The 16,871-nt window shown below is 43.7% G+C and overlaps 1 protein-coding gene across 3 annotated transcripts in view; it reads right to left on the bottom strand.

Annotated features, from left to right (window-relative positions):
• LOC308328086 (myoferlin-like) overlaps positions 1-16,637 on the bottom strand; it is a 52,516-nt gene extending 35,879 nt beyond the window's left edge. For all 3 annotated transcript variants that reach the window (XM_080781778.1, XM_080781779.1, XM_080781780.1), the window contains exons 1-3: positions 16,503-16,637; positions 16,043-16,098; positions 15,560-15,651 (exon numbers count right to left, since the gene is read on the bottom strand). In XM_080781778.1, the coding sequence (XP_080637904.1) occupies positions 15,560-15,651; positions 16,043-16,098; positions 16,503-16,590 (236 nt within the window). In that variant the 5' untranslated portion in view covers positions 16,591-16,637. The remainder of the gene's footprint in view (positions 1-15,559; positions 15,652-16,042; positions 16,099-16,502) is intronic.
• Between the last annotated feature and the right edge of the window lie 234 nt (positions 16,638-16,871).

The raw sequence follows: 16,871 nt of genomic DNA, 5'->3' as shown, positions 1-16,871 counted from the left end.
GGGGAAGCCAAACCAGACTATTCCGCCCGCGCCGTTGAAACCGATCCCTGCTGTGGGTGAACCATTTGAGCACATCATGATTGACTGTGTCGGTCCATTACCGACCACAAAATCTGGTCACAAATACCTTCTTACTGTAATGTGTAGTGCAACGCGCTACCCAGAAGCGTTCCCATTACGCACACTAAAAGTGAGACCAGTTATTAAAGCGCTTTCTAGCTTTTTCTCTACTTTTGGGTTTTGCCGGTATCTTCAAAGTGACCAGGGCTCAAATTTCATGTCAAAATTATTTGCTCAAGTTGCTTCCACCCTTGGCATAGAACACAGACACTCTAGCGCTTATCATCCTGAGTCCCAGGGCGCGCTTGAGCGGTTTCACCAGACGTTGAAAGCGATGATGAAGAAATACTGTCACGAAACTGGTAAAGCCTGGGACGAGGGCTTGCCTTATCTTATGCTGGCAGTAAGAGAGAGCGTACAGGAGTCGCTGGGGTTTAGCCCAGCGGAGCTGGTGTTTGGCCATACGGTGCGCGGGCCGTTGCGTGCGTTTCGAGAGGGCTTATTAGCCAACGCAAACTCGCCGGTGACTAATGTATTGGATTTTGTTGCGGGGTTTCGCGAGCGATTGCACAAGGCCAGACAGATGGCTAGCAGCTTTCTGAGTAAAGCTCAAGGTAAAATGAAGGCATGGTTTGACAGGAAGGCTGTGCATAGAGTGTTTGCTGTGGGTCAGAGGGTGTTGGTGCTGCTCCCACTGCAAAGCTCAGCCTTCCAGGCCAAATTCAGTGGTCCTTATGTGATTGACAAAAAAATAAGTGAAACGGATTATGTGATTTTGACGCCCGATCGTCGCAAAAAGACAAGGGTTTGTCATGTGAATATGCTCAAGCCGTATCTGGCTCGCACCGAGTCAGATACTCCTGTTATTCCCGCAGTTGTCGCCTCACTTTCTGCAGCAGCGCCGTCACTTTATTCCCCTGAGAGTGATGGGCTGCGTGTAAAAGGTTCGTCTGGGTCACGTCTACAGAACTCTGAGATATTGAATGATTTACCGGGGTATTTAAAACATTTGGGTCCCCAGGCGCAAGCAGACATTATTGATTTGATGGAAAATAATGTGAATCTGTTTTCAGATAACCCATCATGCACATCAGCCCTTTCTCATGACGTAATTGTACAGAAGGATTGCCCTCCTATTAAGCAACATGCCTATCGGGTTAATCCAACCAAGCGTGCTTTACTACGAAAAGAGGTTGACTACTTGTTAGAGAACGGGCTGGCTGTTCATAGCAGCAGTGCGTGGTCTAGCCCCTGCTTGCTGGTGCCTAAGGCTGACGGGAGCCAGCGGTTTTGTACAGATTTTCGTAAGGTTAACAATATAACGCAGGCTGACAGTTATCCGCTCCCGAGGATGTTGGATTGCGTGGATCGGGTGGGGTCTGCTAAATTTGTAACTAAATTGGATTTGCTAAAGGGTTATTGGCAAGTGGCTTTGACACCCCGTGCATCAGAGATCAGTGCATTCGTGACACCAGACGGTTTATACCAATATACAGTGATGCCATTTGGCTTAAGAAATGCACCAGCGACATTTAAAAGATTAATGAATAATGTACTAAGAGGCGTGGACAATACAGAGACTTATTTGGACGATGTTGTGGCATATAATGATACTTGGCTTGAGCATATACACACTTTGAGACAGATTTTTCAGCGGTTAGGAGAGGCTAACCTGACATTAAATTTGTCAAAATGTGAATTTGGTTGTGCGACCGTAACGTATCTTGGGAAGCAGGTTGGTCAGGGCCAGGTACGTGCTATTAATGCAAAAATCCAGGCTATTCTAGAATATCCTGTGCCGAGGACTAGGCGTGAGCTCCGCCGGTTTTTGGGCATGGCAGGTTACTATCGGGGGTTTTGCAAAAATTTTGCTGCCGTCACTGCGCCGCTGACTACGCTGACTAGCGTCAAAAGAGTATTTATCTGGTCGCCTGCCTGTCAGTTAGCGTTCGAATCCTGCAAGGCTCTCCTCTGCAGCACTCCAGTCCTGGCTGCGCCCGACTTCACCAAACCGTTCAAGCTGGAGGTGGATGCCAGCGCCTGTGGCGCCGGTGCTGTCCTGCTCCAGGAGGATCTTCAGGATATCGATCATCCCATCTGTTACTATTCAAAGAAATTTAATTCAGCGCAGGGTAACTATAGTACCGTTGAGAAGGAAGCTCTCGCCCTGTTACTTGCATTACAATTTTTCGAGGTATATGTTGGCTCAAGCCCGTTGCCTATTGTTGTCTATACTGACCATAATCCCCTTGTGTTCCTAAGGCAAATGCAAAATTCAAATCAGAGACTGATGAGATGGTCCTTGATGCTACAGGACTTTGAAGTGGAAATTCGCCACAAGAAGGGGACGGACAATGTCCTTGCGGATGCCCTTTCCCGGGTTTAAGGTGCTCTCTTCTTTGAGAAGAAGTTATTTGGGGATATAACTTCTTTTCGGGAAGGGGGGTGTCACGACTATGGTCGTGTGTGGTTATGATTAATTATGAGTGTTATGATTTATGAGTGTTATTTTGGATTATAAATATATATATGTTTATTGCTAATAGTATATATATATTTATATGGTGGTATATTGTTATAGTATATATATATGTATGTGGATTATCTTAGGCCTAGATGTCTTCTAATATATATATATATATCTATATCTGTGCAGCAGTTGTTATGAACCTGTATTAGACTAACTCTCCTCCCATGCAGAGGATACTAATGGGTTTTCAGACAGACTGATTGTCATCAGCTGTGTGGCTGGGGTAACCCTGTTGGCCATGACCATGGAGGTCTGATCAACCTCCCTGATTGGCTGACGGTCACGTGAGCGAGCTAGCGGCCGCGGCTCTCTCACTACATAGCCCATTCATGCCCGGCCCGGCGCTGGGGAAAACACTTCCAAGGTCTTTCCCCCATCCGTCGTACTACCACTACTTGTCGCCAACTGTTTTGTTCCTTTATTTTGTGAAGCTGAACTTTTGTTAGACAAGTTATTCCCTTCGGAAAGGAATAACTTTAGTTTTGTTTTTGGATTCCGTTTATTATGTTCATGCGAGTTAAAGAGCCATTTATTTTGTAAACTATTGTTGATTCTTATAATTTATTCATTATACTATTGAATAAATCCTTGTATTAAGGCCTTGGTTTCCGTTTCTCTCATATATTACATTACCTTTACCCCTAGACATATGGTTTTGTAACACCAAGAGATTACAACAATTGGTGCCAGGAAGTGGGATACCAGCGAGAGGTGAGTCACTCCATGTTATATTCTTTCTAAGAGAAAGAGTGCACTCTCCTCTTGTCTGGTAATTTCCATGTTCATATAGTTGTATGCAGGATTTATTTTTAGTTAAATCCTGCCTGTGTCGTTGTCACAGATTTTGTATGCCTCCAAATTTTCACTGACATAGACCCTGTTAGTCAGCTTGTTTGAAAGTGACTGGTGTAGTTCTTGTGACTTGACAGAGTTTGGAAAAAGACTGCGTAGTTAGATACGCGCAGCAATATGGTTAGAGTCCATATTTAGCCTGACGTTTGGTACGCCAGCAGTGATTATTACACTTTCCTTGTAGAGGTCAGTGGCCTCAGTGTTGCATCGCAGCTGAGGTTATAAGCCGGATGAATAGCCTACTTTGTCCGCACAACAGCTGAGAGTTTTGCCTGTTGTTTTAATTAATCTGTTAGATGTTGTCTAACAGGGTACGCCTGTGAAAAAGCACAGATTGTGTACTAAGCCTGTGGTGTGTTTCCCACAGCAAAACTTGGATTCCACTCTGATCATTTGTATTAAAAGTCACTTTAGATAGAACACAACAGAGGTATCAGTAGAGGGCTGGTGTGTGAAGTGATACAGATTGAATATTCCTGCTGGTTTGTATTTGTTTTGTGTTTTCCGCCGCATATTTGGAGCTTGGAAATGGGCCAGGGAAAAAGCAAGGTTAAGTTTGGGGAGGTTTTAGGAGTCCAGGGGGGACCATCCAAAACCAGGTCTCAAAATGTTAAATACAAAACATCAGAAGACGTTCCTCCTGGGGCATGGGGAAAAAGTAAACAAAACACAGCACAAACCCCATTGCCAAATGAGACTCCCATACAGTTTGTCACTCGGATTCATGGATCGTTCTATACAGATCCATTTGTTGAGCTAGTGGCTGGCTGGTCAGAGGTGCGTGTTCCTCGCTTAGCAAGACCTTATCCAAAAAAGGGGTCATTCACAGCAGAGCATATGACAATGTGTAAACGTATGATTTTTGATTATGAGGGAGATTCCAAGTGGAATTATCCTTATATGAAGGAAGCTTTCTCCGCCTGGGAGAAGGCAAAGCCAACATGGGATAAAGCTCACACCCATAAATGTGTCCAATCTGCCAAGAATAGTCAGTATGCGTTCCCTGCTAAATCTGCTCCTTCAGCAGATAAGGATGAGGATGATGAATTCATCGCTCAATTAATGTGTGGGGACACTGCGCCAGCAGCAGAGGGGATAGAAATGGGTGCAGGCCAAACACGGCCGGAGCATCTACCCTCTTCCGGAGATCCGGATAGGTGGCAAGAATCCCCAGGTGCTGTGGGTAGAGTACTGGCAGCATTACAGCCAGTGCAGGCATCCATGGTAAGGACTGTCTCCCCACCTGCAGCCACTGCAGAATCAGGAACCATACCCAAAAGGGCTCAGGAGAGTAAGACGGTCATACATGTGTCCGCCAAGACTAGGGCTGCAAGCCAACGTGAGTTGGAACAACAATTAGCACACTTAAGTACAGAATTGGTCAGCGAGGTTGATGCCGCTGAAAAACAGGCTAAAATAGCTGCCCTGAGAGAACAGATGTATGTGCTTTTTAGGCCTAACAAACTTTTGCAGGGCTTGGATACCAGATTGTTCCTTTTTTGACAGGACTCTGAGGGCTGCGTGTTTAGAGACTGAACCAGATAAGATTGTATGGACAGAGGAGATGAGGTTCTCCTTTTCTGCTTTAAAGAGAGCTCTGTGTTCGAGTCCCGGGCTGGGCCTCCCGAACTATGACATTCCTTTTCATCTCTATGTGAAAGAGGGCGCCAGCACGACGGCTGCGGTACTTGCTCAAGAGCACGGGAATAGCTATAGGCCCGTGGCTTATCTCAGCAAGACCTTTGACTCTATTGTACAGGGTATGCCTGGCTGTTTGCGAGCGGTGGCGGCATGTGCGATGATGGTCACAGACGCACAGAGGATAGTACAAGGACATTCCCTGATACTACATGCATCACATCATGTATTGACTATTTTACAGCACATTTCATCACAGCACATGACTGCACAACGACGGTGTAGATATGACCAAATTCTGACCAATACTATAGGCCTGACTGTAAAGTCATTGCCAGACTCTAATCCTGCTGCACTTTTGCATGCGTTACTTACTAACAGTACACAGTCCAGCCATACCGTGGACACAGCCCCACATGACCATGACTGTCTAGAGGAGATTAATGCATCAACGGCAGCGAGAATAGATTTGTCTACAGTTCCATTTGAATTCGGAGCGCATGTTTATGTAGACGGGTCCTGCTCAAAACCTGCTGACGGGGTTTATCTATGCGGGTATGCCGTGTGCCAGCTCCCAGACACAGTCCTTGAGGCGTATTCATTACCATTTATCTCTGCACAAGCGGCTGAATTAGTAGCTCTGTTGAGAGCTTGTAGATTACATAGTAAAGAAACTTTAACTGTGTACACTGACTCGATCTATGCTTTTAATGTGGTTCATTGTTTCGCAAAATTATGGGCTTTGAGAGGGTTTGTTTCTGCAGACCGCAAGCAGATCTCCCACAAAACATTAATAGCAGACTTGTTACAGGCTGTCAACCTCCCAGATAAGGTAGCTGTAGTAAAGGTTAAGGGTCACAGCCAGAAGGGAGACACTGATGCTGAGGGAAACAATTTTGCAGACCAGGTGGCCGGCTGGGCCTCCCGTGAAGGCCTGCCATCTCCCCATTTCACAGAAAACACCTCATATTCAATGTTTGCTGCCACATACACCCCGCAATACACAGACATTCTGATATTGCAGACCAGTGCCAATATTGAAGATCTTGAGCACTGGGCATCAAGGGGTTGCATTACAGCAGATGATGGGTTGATATATGACAGAGAAAAAAGGTTATGCCTGCCACTAAGCTGTTTGCCATTTCTAGTCCGTCATTTTCATGGCGTTGGACATGTCGGTCAGACAGGTGTTATTGGTATTCTAAAGACTAGGTTTTGCATCAGAAAAATGCAAAGCACAGTGAAGTTGATTATAGGCTCATGGTTGATCTGTGTCAGAGCGCACAAAGGGAAGGTCCCCATAAAACATGACGCATTGCCTACTCCGACAGCACCATTTCAATCTTTGCAAATAGATTTCACTAACATGCCCCAAAAGGGTCCATTCAAATACATGTTGGTGATTGTGTGTGAATTTAGCAAATGGCCTGAAGCGTTTCCCTGTTCAAACGAGAAGGCAAAGACTGTTGTTAGAATACTGGCAAAGGAGATATTCCCTAGGTATGGTCTAGCCATGTCTTTGAATTCAGATGGAGGTCCAGCATTCACAGCAAAGGTTACTAGATTGCTCTGTAAATATTTACAGATTGAATGGAAATATCATATTCCATATCATCCGGAAAGTTCCGCTTATGTGGAACGGATGAACAGAACTCTTAAGATGAGAGTCACGAAGGCAGCCATGGACTTGGGAAAGAGCTGGGTTGATGTTTTGCCTGCTGTTTTAGCTGAAATCAGGATGACCCCGAGTGCCACCACTAAATTATCACCCTTTGAGGTGATCATGGGAAGGCCATTTCCAACTCCATGGGTTAGAGGAGGGAGGGCGCCTTGTCTCCCGGGGGATCTAGATGTAGTTGTGTGTGATTATACTGATGCGTTAATCCACACATTGAATGGCATCTATGGTGACGTGTCTCTATCTTTTCCTCTTCCCTCAGATAAACCAACGCACCCGTTCCAGCCTGGTGACAGGGTGCTGATACTGTCGCTAAAAACGAAAGGAGTCGGGGAACCCCCATACGGCCCTCCGACGACAGTACTAGCGGTGACAAGGACCGCAGTACTCACAGATTCTGCCGCCCAATGGATCCACGCCACGAGGCTCAAGCCAGCCCCCAAGGAGCAGAATATCGGCTGACGGTGCTAATGGCACATCAGGACGGCGAGGGACGGAGGAAGATATGCAGCCAGAGGACCCTTTTTGGGTTAACCACCCTGCTTCTAATGGCTGGAATAGCCGTTCACTGGATGGCATGCAAGTACTTTCCCGTCCCCGCTCGGTGCTCCAGTGACCAGGTCAAAAGGTCAACTCGAGGCACGATATCTGCATCCTACGATCCATGGGCTGACAGTTATGACCCCAAGCATGTCTATATGACCAATTCATGGTGGAGATATGCCCGATTCACAGCACGCTCAAGGGGGCATAACGCTTCCTGCTACGTGTGCTCGCATATGCCACAATCTATCTCTACACCGATGCTCAAGGTCAGGGACCTTGACTGGGAGCACACTCAGTGCTTAGTCGCACTGGCGATACATCCTGGGGTGAGCACTGATTGGAAAGATGCAGACTTTTCTAAACCTTTGGATTTAACAGATACCCCATCAAAGCTGGTTGGGAAATGCCCCAAACTCATTGCAGGGCCCCAGAACCCTATCAAGTTCCCGAGCCCAATCGTTGTCCCTGAGGACATGACATTTGACAGCTGCTTTGTCAATGATGGAACTAGGCTATTGGGAAATGTCACAGTGACTAAGTGTGACAGGGTCTGGTCCCACTGCCCTTATTTGCACGAGCATGCTGCAAAATACTGCAATGACACCTGTCAACAAGATCCCAAATTGAGTGGGTATGCATATGCAAAGGACCTTACTTTTGCTCTACAATTGGACAATGGGAACAAAACTTTGTGTGCAGGTATTGCTCCCACATGCATGGGAACCAGAGTATTACCGGACTGGTTTTGGTTGTGTGGCCATAATGTATGGACCGCACTCCCGCCCAACTGGGGAGGGGTCTGTACGATGGTATGGTTACAAGATCCGACCTATGTTGTTCCACACACTGCACATGTCAACACATTTCACAGTCGTTCAAAGAGGGCCTCAGTTACGAAGGGACGCAGTACAGTACCCCACAATCACAAGTTGTGGACAGGGGGAGACAAATTTTTACAATCCCTTTTTCCATGGGTGGGAGTAGGTGAAGTGCGTGAGGAAATGGAAGAGAACAGGTATAGACTAATGGCATTTATCAATGAATCCGTCATCCGAAGGAGAGAGTGTGCGCAAGGAGTTAACGGCCTTGCGCTTGATGGTCATGGCTCACAGGCTTGTGTTAGATTTGTTGACAGCGGCATCTGGGGGGGTTTGTGTACTCATAGGGGAAGGGGAACAGACATGTTGTACTTTTATCCCACAAAACGATGCTGATGGTCAAATCATACAACAGGCCTTAACCAACATGACTCAAATAAGACAGGAGCTCCAGAATAGAGAAGTGACAGATGACGGAGAGTTCAGTTGGTTAGATTCATTAATGTCAGGTTGGACAGGTCTATTACTCCGAATAGCCATTCCAATAGTAATGTGCATCTTTGTTTTCTGTGTTGGTTTGATGTGTGTTAAAGCATGTATTAGTAAGGCTGTAGGTAGCTCTGTAAACACAGCATTCCTGTTACAGACTAGGAGTACTCACACAGTGGATAATATACCGGTCGCTGAAAATGTTTGTGAATACTGTGGCTATGTAGCGCCAGACAGTGAGTAAGGACAGATAAAGGAAAAAAACAAGAGTAGAATAGAGTCAGACTACACTGATCCGTGTAATAGTGTTGGAATTAGACACAACTGACTTAAAAAAAGGTTGGTTCTTCATTAGTTAGAAATGATGTAATTTAAACACAATCAGATTTCAGGTTGATTTCAGTGTTGATTTTATTATACCTTTCCCTCTTCCCCCAATCCTATCTTCCTTGTTCCCTTCCCAAACCTTCCTTTTAATTTTTTATGAATAATTGTAAGTTTGGATTGCTCGATCTCCTCTTTTCTTTCTGTGTTTCTCTCTCTCTTTCTCTCTCTCTCTCTTTCTCTCTCCCTCTCTCTCTCTGTCCCTGTCTCTGTTTTTCGCGTACAAACATGTCGCATGCGTGTGCTCGTCCTTAGGATGGTTGATGAGGATAAAGGAGGGCTCGATGCAATTTTCCTAGCAAAGATTTATCACAGATTAAGTGAAAGGGTCATATTAAATTGACTGTCTAGGTTTTTCGGTATCGAGACATGATTGTACGCTTTTCCGTAACCACAGCAGAGTTGTTCTTTCAGAACAAAAGAGGGCACTGTTGTGATATACAACATGATATGTGTATGAGTGCCTATGCTGTGTACTTGTACATGAATATACAAATGTACAGGATATGTATTGTGTACTGCCATGAACTGTAACAGACTGACTTTAGCCACTGAAGCCATCTCAGAGCAAGGACACTTGCTGCTAGCCGATGTTATTGTTATGTCTCTGTGGCACGTCATGAGGACACGAGGATCCAGAGTTAGTATATGATTCTGTATGTGTGTAATAAATTGTGAACCTTTGGCGAGATACTGTCTGAGTGTCCCGTTATTACTGTTCTCCCGGGCCCGTCCGATCGCCGCCGTTACCACAGGAATAATTCAGTTGGATTATCACACACCACCCAGTCTGCACACACACTACCGGTCAGCCAGAACCGGACCAGGGTCCTTACCAAGAGATTACAACAGTCACAATTGTATATGAATTTATTGTATTGTTTATCGCGTCATCCTGATCGACTTCTAATGTAGTACTATAGCCTACTTAACAGTAGGTTCTCGCTGTCCAGATAATGCAGATAATGGCCCTGCAGTGCTTGGCACTGTACCTCCAACACAGGGACACAGTCAAGTACAGTAGACAAGTGTCAAATGCATTTATTTGTAGAGAGTGCCAAGATGGTACAAGCCAGAGCACATTGTTGTCCTTGACGCAAACTAGCTAGGTTGCATTAGTATGGGGATGACTGAATTTAACAGGTGTACTGCAGTCACACCCAGTTCAGAGCCCAATTACTTTGGACTCAGGCCAGGTGTGACTGTGATTGGTGATCCTTTATTCCTGGGTGTAGCCTTTTCTTAACCTGTATCATACACACAGGGACTGCCCTTAAGTCAGACCTCCTGTTAGTCCGACCTGTGCTACGGATTTCAAATCACCGGTGGCTTCCTGTGAGGTTAGGGTTAAGTTAGGGTTTGGGATATATGGGCTGTATTTTGCGTGTCTTAAGTACCAGGTCTTATTACTTACTTAAGACCTGGAGGCGTGATCAATGCCATTTGGCTATTCTGAGTGGCCAAAGAGCATTGACCACGCCTCCAGGTCTTAAGTTAAGTAATAAGACCTGGTACTAAGACACACAAAATACAGCCCTAGTGTTATACGTAGTAATGGTCGGACTAACGGGAGGTGCCACGCTACAGTGTCAAAAACTTTTAATCTAAACCGACTTGTTGCCTGAAATATTGTCATTTTTACCTCTTTATGTCCTAATAAATATTGCATTGGAGGTTATGAGTGACTTATGAGTTATTCTATTTTAATTACTTATTTTAGGTAGGGTACTGTATACTGTATGCATATCATCTTCTTGGACTTTGACGCAACTTGGCAGGCATTTCACTTGGTTGAGCCAAACACAATGCCGCAAGTCAAACAAACTACATTCTAGAAAATTGCCCACAGCCGCCAGACAAAGTGCAAAATGGACAAGTCTGACACATTGGCATGCGGTGGCTACACAACACCGCTTCTGACGCAGTTGTGTGCCCGTGCCGTAGCCTAAGTCAATGCACTGTTGCCCTTAGTGAGATGACTGTGCTGAAAGGTGGCAATGATACAGTTGATACAGTTGTTGTGGTTACCCTCTCCTCTTCCTATTCATGAACCTGTCGTAAGACTAGCGTAGTTCCCCATTTGTTTTGAAATGTGTTTGCTTAATTGGGTGTATATTGTATTTCTGGCCTCTGACAGCTTACACTTCCCAGTTTCACTTCTTCACATTACATATTATTATTGGGTCAACACATATCGTTGCTATAGGGTAGAAATGTGTAGCCCCCTTCCATCCTAGGCTAGTAATTTTTTTAAGCACCGGCTTATCTTTAATAATTGTCAATACTAGATTTGTATATCTGTATATCCCTTTGTGTCCCTTTTATGCCCAATGCCATATATGGAGTTATTTCTCAGGCATTCCCAAATATGGAGTCTATGCAGCTGTCAGCACATCATTGTGATGTCAGAACAGACCAGCTCCATATGTGGAGATCTAGAGGTGATCAGGTGTGATCAATTGGCTAATTTAGGCCCTGTCCAGAATACGGTTGGGATTCGTTAGGATTTTAACGGTTCTGGATCCTTACCGGATCTTAACGGTTCAGGTTCCTAACGGTTCCCTTAACGGTTCCTAATATTATTTATTTCCCCTTTTTCTGACATACATTATGCTTATATATTATAACTAACCTAACCAAGTACATAATAAACACAAATTCAATTATTGTAATTGCACTTTACAATTATGAGGTGGCACTATTATTTAAACTTCACCACCAGCTAGCCACCACAAGAATAATTATCATTGTTGCAAATTGTACTGTATATTGCAATTTGTACTGTATATTAAATATACAGTACACATTGCAAGAATGATATTGTTGTGGTGGCTAATGTTGTGTCTTTAATGTTCAGATGAATTTAATATGAAGGACCCCAGTTACCCTAATGGAAACAAGCCATAGTGCTTTCTTGGATTATAAAATCCTCTTAGCAGACCTTGTATGGAACTGTAGGCTACGTTCCTGTGCTTTTTTCTGCAAACTGTTTATAAAGTAATCAATCTATGGAGGTATATATGCACCAAAAGGCTGGGCTCTCAACAGTCGCACGATTAATTTAGAGCCAATTCAAAAGCAGTTGAGTTGAATGCACAGAACAGTGGGCGTATATCCTCCCAGACCCCACTCACTCATGTAGGTGGGGTGACGTCACCCCAGGCTCTGCTTGCATGCATGCACAGACACAGTGGAGCTAAATGACGACTGATGAGAACCGTTTGCGGAACCGTTCATAAAAACACGATGGATCCACAATGTCGTAATTAATAACATAACAGTTCCAAATCCCAACCCTCAGAACCTGGGCAAGGGCCCTGTCCAGAGCCTGGGCAGAGGCTTTAGTGCAGGTTCAGGGCAAAGGTGTATCCCACCTACTCAAGGTCGGGCACTGCACTCCCTGTGGTGCGATGTGGAACGCATGTGTCAAATTTGGTCGGTGGGGCAAACGGTTCTCGAGTTAAGTGGATTACAGACGTACAAACACACACACGGAGACGGTGCATTTACAGATATAGATGTTGACGGCAGCAGGAACGAAGGATTCAAAATATTTCCAAGTATTATCTTCATATTACTAATTAACAATGGGGCCATACCAATTTCAGGTTGGTTTGGTATGATAGTGGCACTGGTGAGTATGATGAATTCTCTCCAACTCCCCAAAACACCTAATCTAAAATAACCTGCAATCTATAGCTACAGTATAGATAGCAAACAGTACCTTTGTGAACCGAGCACCGGTGATTAACAGACTAACCCCCCAGAGATACAGGGAAGCAAACAGTGATACAGGGAGACAAACAGAGATAGACTACAGGGAGACAAACTGATAACCCTGTTCTAGACAGCTGCCCCCTTTAGCGACACGCCATAAGAATTCGAAAGATTCCAAAGCATTATAATTAATGATGAGGAAGTCAAAACAATTTCAGTTTAGTTTGGGTCTAGCATTGGATTGATTCCAGTAAGAGTTTAGTATCATATTGGAGAGCTGCATGAGGAATTCTCTCCAACTCCCACAAGAGAGGTACAGTACATTATCCATACATTAAATAAGCTGTCACAAATATAGCTTTGCATCGTTTAGTTTGGCAATAGAGGCAGACTCTACTATACTGTGGTATTATTATTGTAGAATATATTGTAGAGATATTTGGCAGGAGCACTGTAAAAGTGAATAAATGTCAGCATTGCTTTGATAATTAGAACCATAGTGAGTTCCACTGGCAAGCCTGTAATAAAGGGACTGAACGACTGAAAAGCAGAAGGATGGAAACTATGAGTGTGAGCCACAGGCATGTGCTGAGCACTACGTGCCCTCATGAGTGGTGGACACATACAGTACAGTCAGACACCAGAAACACTGCTGTGCATATAGAAACACACATGTACACTCGTACAGTATATGAGTGTATTACCGGTAGTTCTCTCAAAAATAAATAACGCTCACACATTATATATATAATATTATATACACATATTTATACTGTAGTGTACACACAAAACACATGAAAGAAGCCACTGATGTCAGGTTGACATGTGTTTACAGCAGTGTCTCAAGTGTGAGCGGTCACATTCCTGATGAGGCACAACTACCCACCAACACACACACACCCCTGTGCGTGCACACAGACAGACACACACACACACACACACACACACACACACACACACACACACACACACACACACACACACACACACACACACGCACACACACACACACACACACACACACACACACACACACACATGAAATAGGCTCTGTGCACAGCTGTAGTGCCAGGGTTTCCAGGAGGTTATGTGAAAGTGTCATTATGTGTCTCTGGTTCAAATCTGCTGCTGAACCAATCAAATTAAGTTGTGGGAAACTGAACTTCTGGAAAGGTGGGACTAATGCACAGACCCTATTAATTATCTTAATAGCATTGTCTGCAATTAATAAAAGAAAAAGGTCGTTCATATCATTATTACATTATAATAAAGGTGTCTAGATTCAACCCTAACCCTATTAGAACATAATCTGAATATTTGTGAATCTTGTGATATAATTACGGTAGTCGAACAACATGTTTTTCTCCTTCATGTCTGAACAACAGACCAGCCTTTTAAACACAGTGGTGATCATGGGCACATGTTTAGACCTGTGAGGCAGGACTAGTTAAAACAGTTTACAATAATCGGATAATAAGTGCATTCACATGTAAATCCTCAAACAAACCAAATCAGAGCCCACAAAGCCATATTCTCTCATAAAGAAAGGACAGCTGAAACACTTCAGACAAACTGTCATGCTTGTACTGGCATCACAGACTAGAGTTCGGGTTTTCCTCCTATTGTTTCAAACTGGGCTTGACATAGACAGCAGTTCAGCTTGTTGATTTGTACCATACAGACGAGAAATCACAACCTATCCACATTGAATCCTAGTGTCGCTATTCTGGGCATGTTATTATTTGGTGTACACACAGGGAGAAAGGAGGGGACCAATTAAGTAACAGAGCCCTGGGGGGACCCTCGGTTAAGTCAACCAAGTGTGTAGTCTGTAGTGTTTGCAGTACTCCCTCTACTGAATCATTCTCTGAACTGAAATCTGAAAGTGCATACAATGCATACCGGCATATACAAGACGATGTATAACTATATGTAGCTCTCTTTATCAACCAAATAAACCGTTAGGCTGCCAACTAGTCATCAACTCATCACCATCTGACAATGACAAGCCAGCGCAAGCTTTCTGGCTCTGCTCTCCCTTCCTCTCCCCACGTGTTGCTAGGTTACGCTAGGCAGTGACCATGGAAAAATGACTCAAGTAAAGTTAGCCCAGCGCTGACAGCCCTCCGCCTGCATTACATGCAATCACTGAGGTGACTAAGACTCGAGGAAGCCATACAAGACATTCTCGGCTAAGAAACAAAAAAACAAAAAAAACTATTATGTTTCTGCATTTAAGTGCATTTATAGATTTGGAGGTTCTTCTGGTGTTCGTGTTTTATTTTTAGATATATAATTCTATGCCTTGGCGATGGTGGTGATCTAGTCAAAGATATCCCTGAAGGGAAGTTTAGACAAAAGGCAAAACTTTCACTGAGGGAGATAAAGCTCCTCCTCTAACACAGCATGCCTGGACATGGCAGAGATGTTCTCTGAGGTTTTCTACTGCATTCACAATCACAATAGAATTTGTCCAAAGTCTGAAGACAAACAAGTCCATTTAAAAGTATGATCTAATCCCAATGTTCTCAAGCGGGGGAACCCTCAGTGATTCAACTTTCTGTTATTATCTGTATTATTATACAGTATTATTAGGACACCTACTGTAGAATACCCACCTACGGTACACTGTCATCACTGTCAGTAATGGAGTAGACTTTACAATAATAGTAATTGTCATAATTGATCTCACGTACCTCACAGAAAGGCTGAGAAAGCCCTAATTTAGCTTGTTAGCATGTGTGTGTGTGTGTGTGTGTGTGTGTGTGTGTGTGTGTGTGTGTGTGTGTGTGTGTGTGTGTGTGTGTGTGTGAGGGGAAGGACATAATTTATTTTTGTCACACTTACTTGTCTTTTCCAATGGTTTCATAATCTTTCACAATCACATCTATGAGTGAGGAAGGATCCAATGGAAGACCTTTCAAGTCAAATTCCAGAACCTACAGTCACAAGAAAAGAAAGACAAAAGTTGTTGATTTATGAATAATATAGCATCTTCTCTAATAACTGCTAATTTAACCCATTGAAACCGGGAAAGAATCTGTGCCATTTTAGATTTTAGCGTTGGCTATTCAAAAATAGCAGATCTAGCTTGTACATCTGTTATTTTTGAACAACTTTTGAATTATTTAACACAAATCTTCTCTTGCGGGGGTCCCTGGACAAAACATGTTCAGATGGGGGCACAAAAAAGCTTGACTGACTGAGAAGACATTTAGAATAGAATTGGCCTCAGATCTTAATGGGTTCACCCGCAGTTAATCATTTGAAAGTAAATACCTGCACAGTATTCGATCATGACCATTAACTATAGGCCTATTCCCCACTTACATCATTCCACACAGGATTTAATTCATTGTCGATAGCCTTCGTTTTCTTCTTTTCACCTGTAAGCAAAATGGAATTTAGGAATTCAGGAATCCTTAACAAATTGTTAGAATTCAGACAGTTTATACAGGCTCTGACTAGTTCAACAGTGAAATGAATTGTCTCCCAAGACACAAGATTGGAGAAGACTATAAATGATGCATTTATAATCAATCTGATATAGCCACTGTAGCCAGAAAGATAGCAGTGGAAAAGACTATCGCATGAGGAAAGGAAAAGGGACGATCACAGCCTTATAAGGATGCGTTTTTGGTGTATGAAGTTTAAGCTGAGTAGCTGAGGTTTGTCTACAAAACCAGACATAAATTTACAATTACAACAAAAAGTAAAGCTTAGTAGCCTATGTGTTTTAGCCTTAGTATAGACACACAGACACACTAAGGTATTCAAACATATATCTCACCTTTAAACACAACTGCAGCAATTGGATCAGGGTTTCCCAGTCTCTTTTTGGGGATGCCACTGGCCGACTCCACCACCACACGCAGCATCGTCACTAAAGTTCTGTCATATTCTCACAGTTGCACCATGCATGCTCAATCACCAGAGAGAGAGAGAGAGAGAGAGAGAGAGAGAGAGAGAGAGAGAGAGAGACCGACAAATCCGTGAGTCACAGAAAATCATAGCCTAATAGCTGCAGCTGTGGCCGATCGAGTTTGTTATTTAGGCTACAACTACAAGGCACCGTAAATAGTGATTATAGTCAAAAGATGTTTAGTTTTATGAACATATCAGTCAGTGAGCATAATTATACTATATAAAGGCAAGTAGG

Source organism: Protomyctophum bolini (genome assembly GCF_963924005.1).
Source record: "Protomyctophum bolini genome assembly, chromosome: 14".
NCBI lineage: Eukaryota > Metazoa > Chordata > Actinopteri > Myctophiformes > Myctophidae > Protomyctophum > Protomyctophum bolini.
The sequence above is the reverse complement of the archived record's forward strand: the minus strand, read 5'-3'. Positions and strand labels throughout refer to the sequence as shown.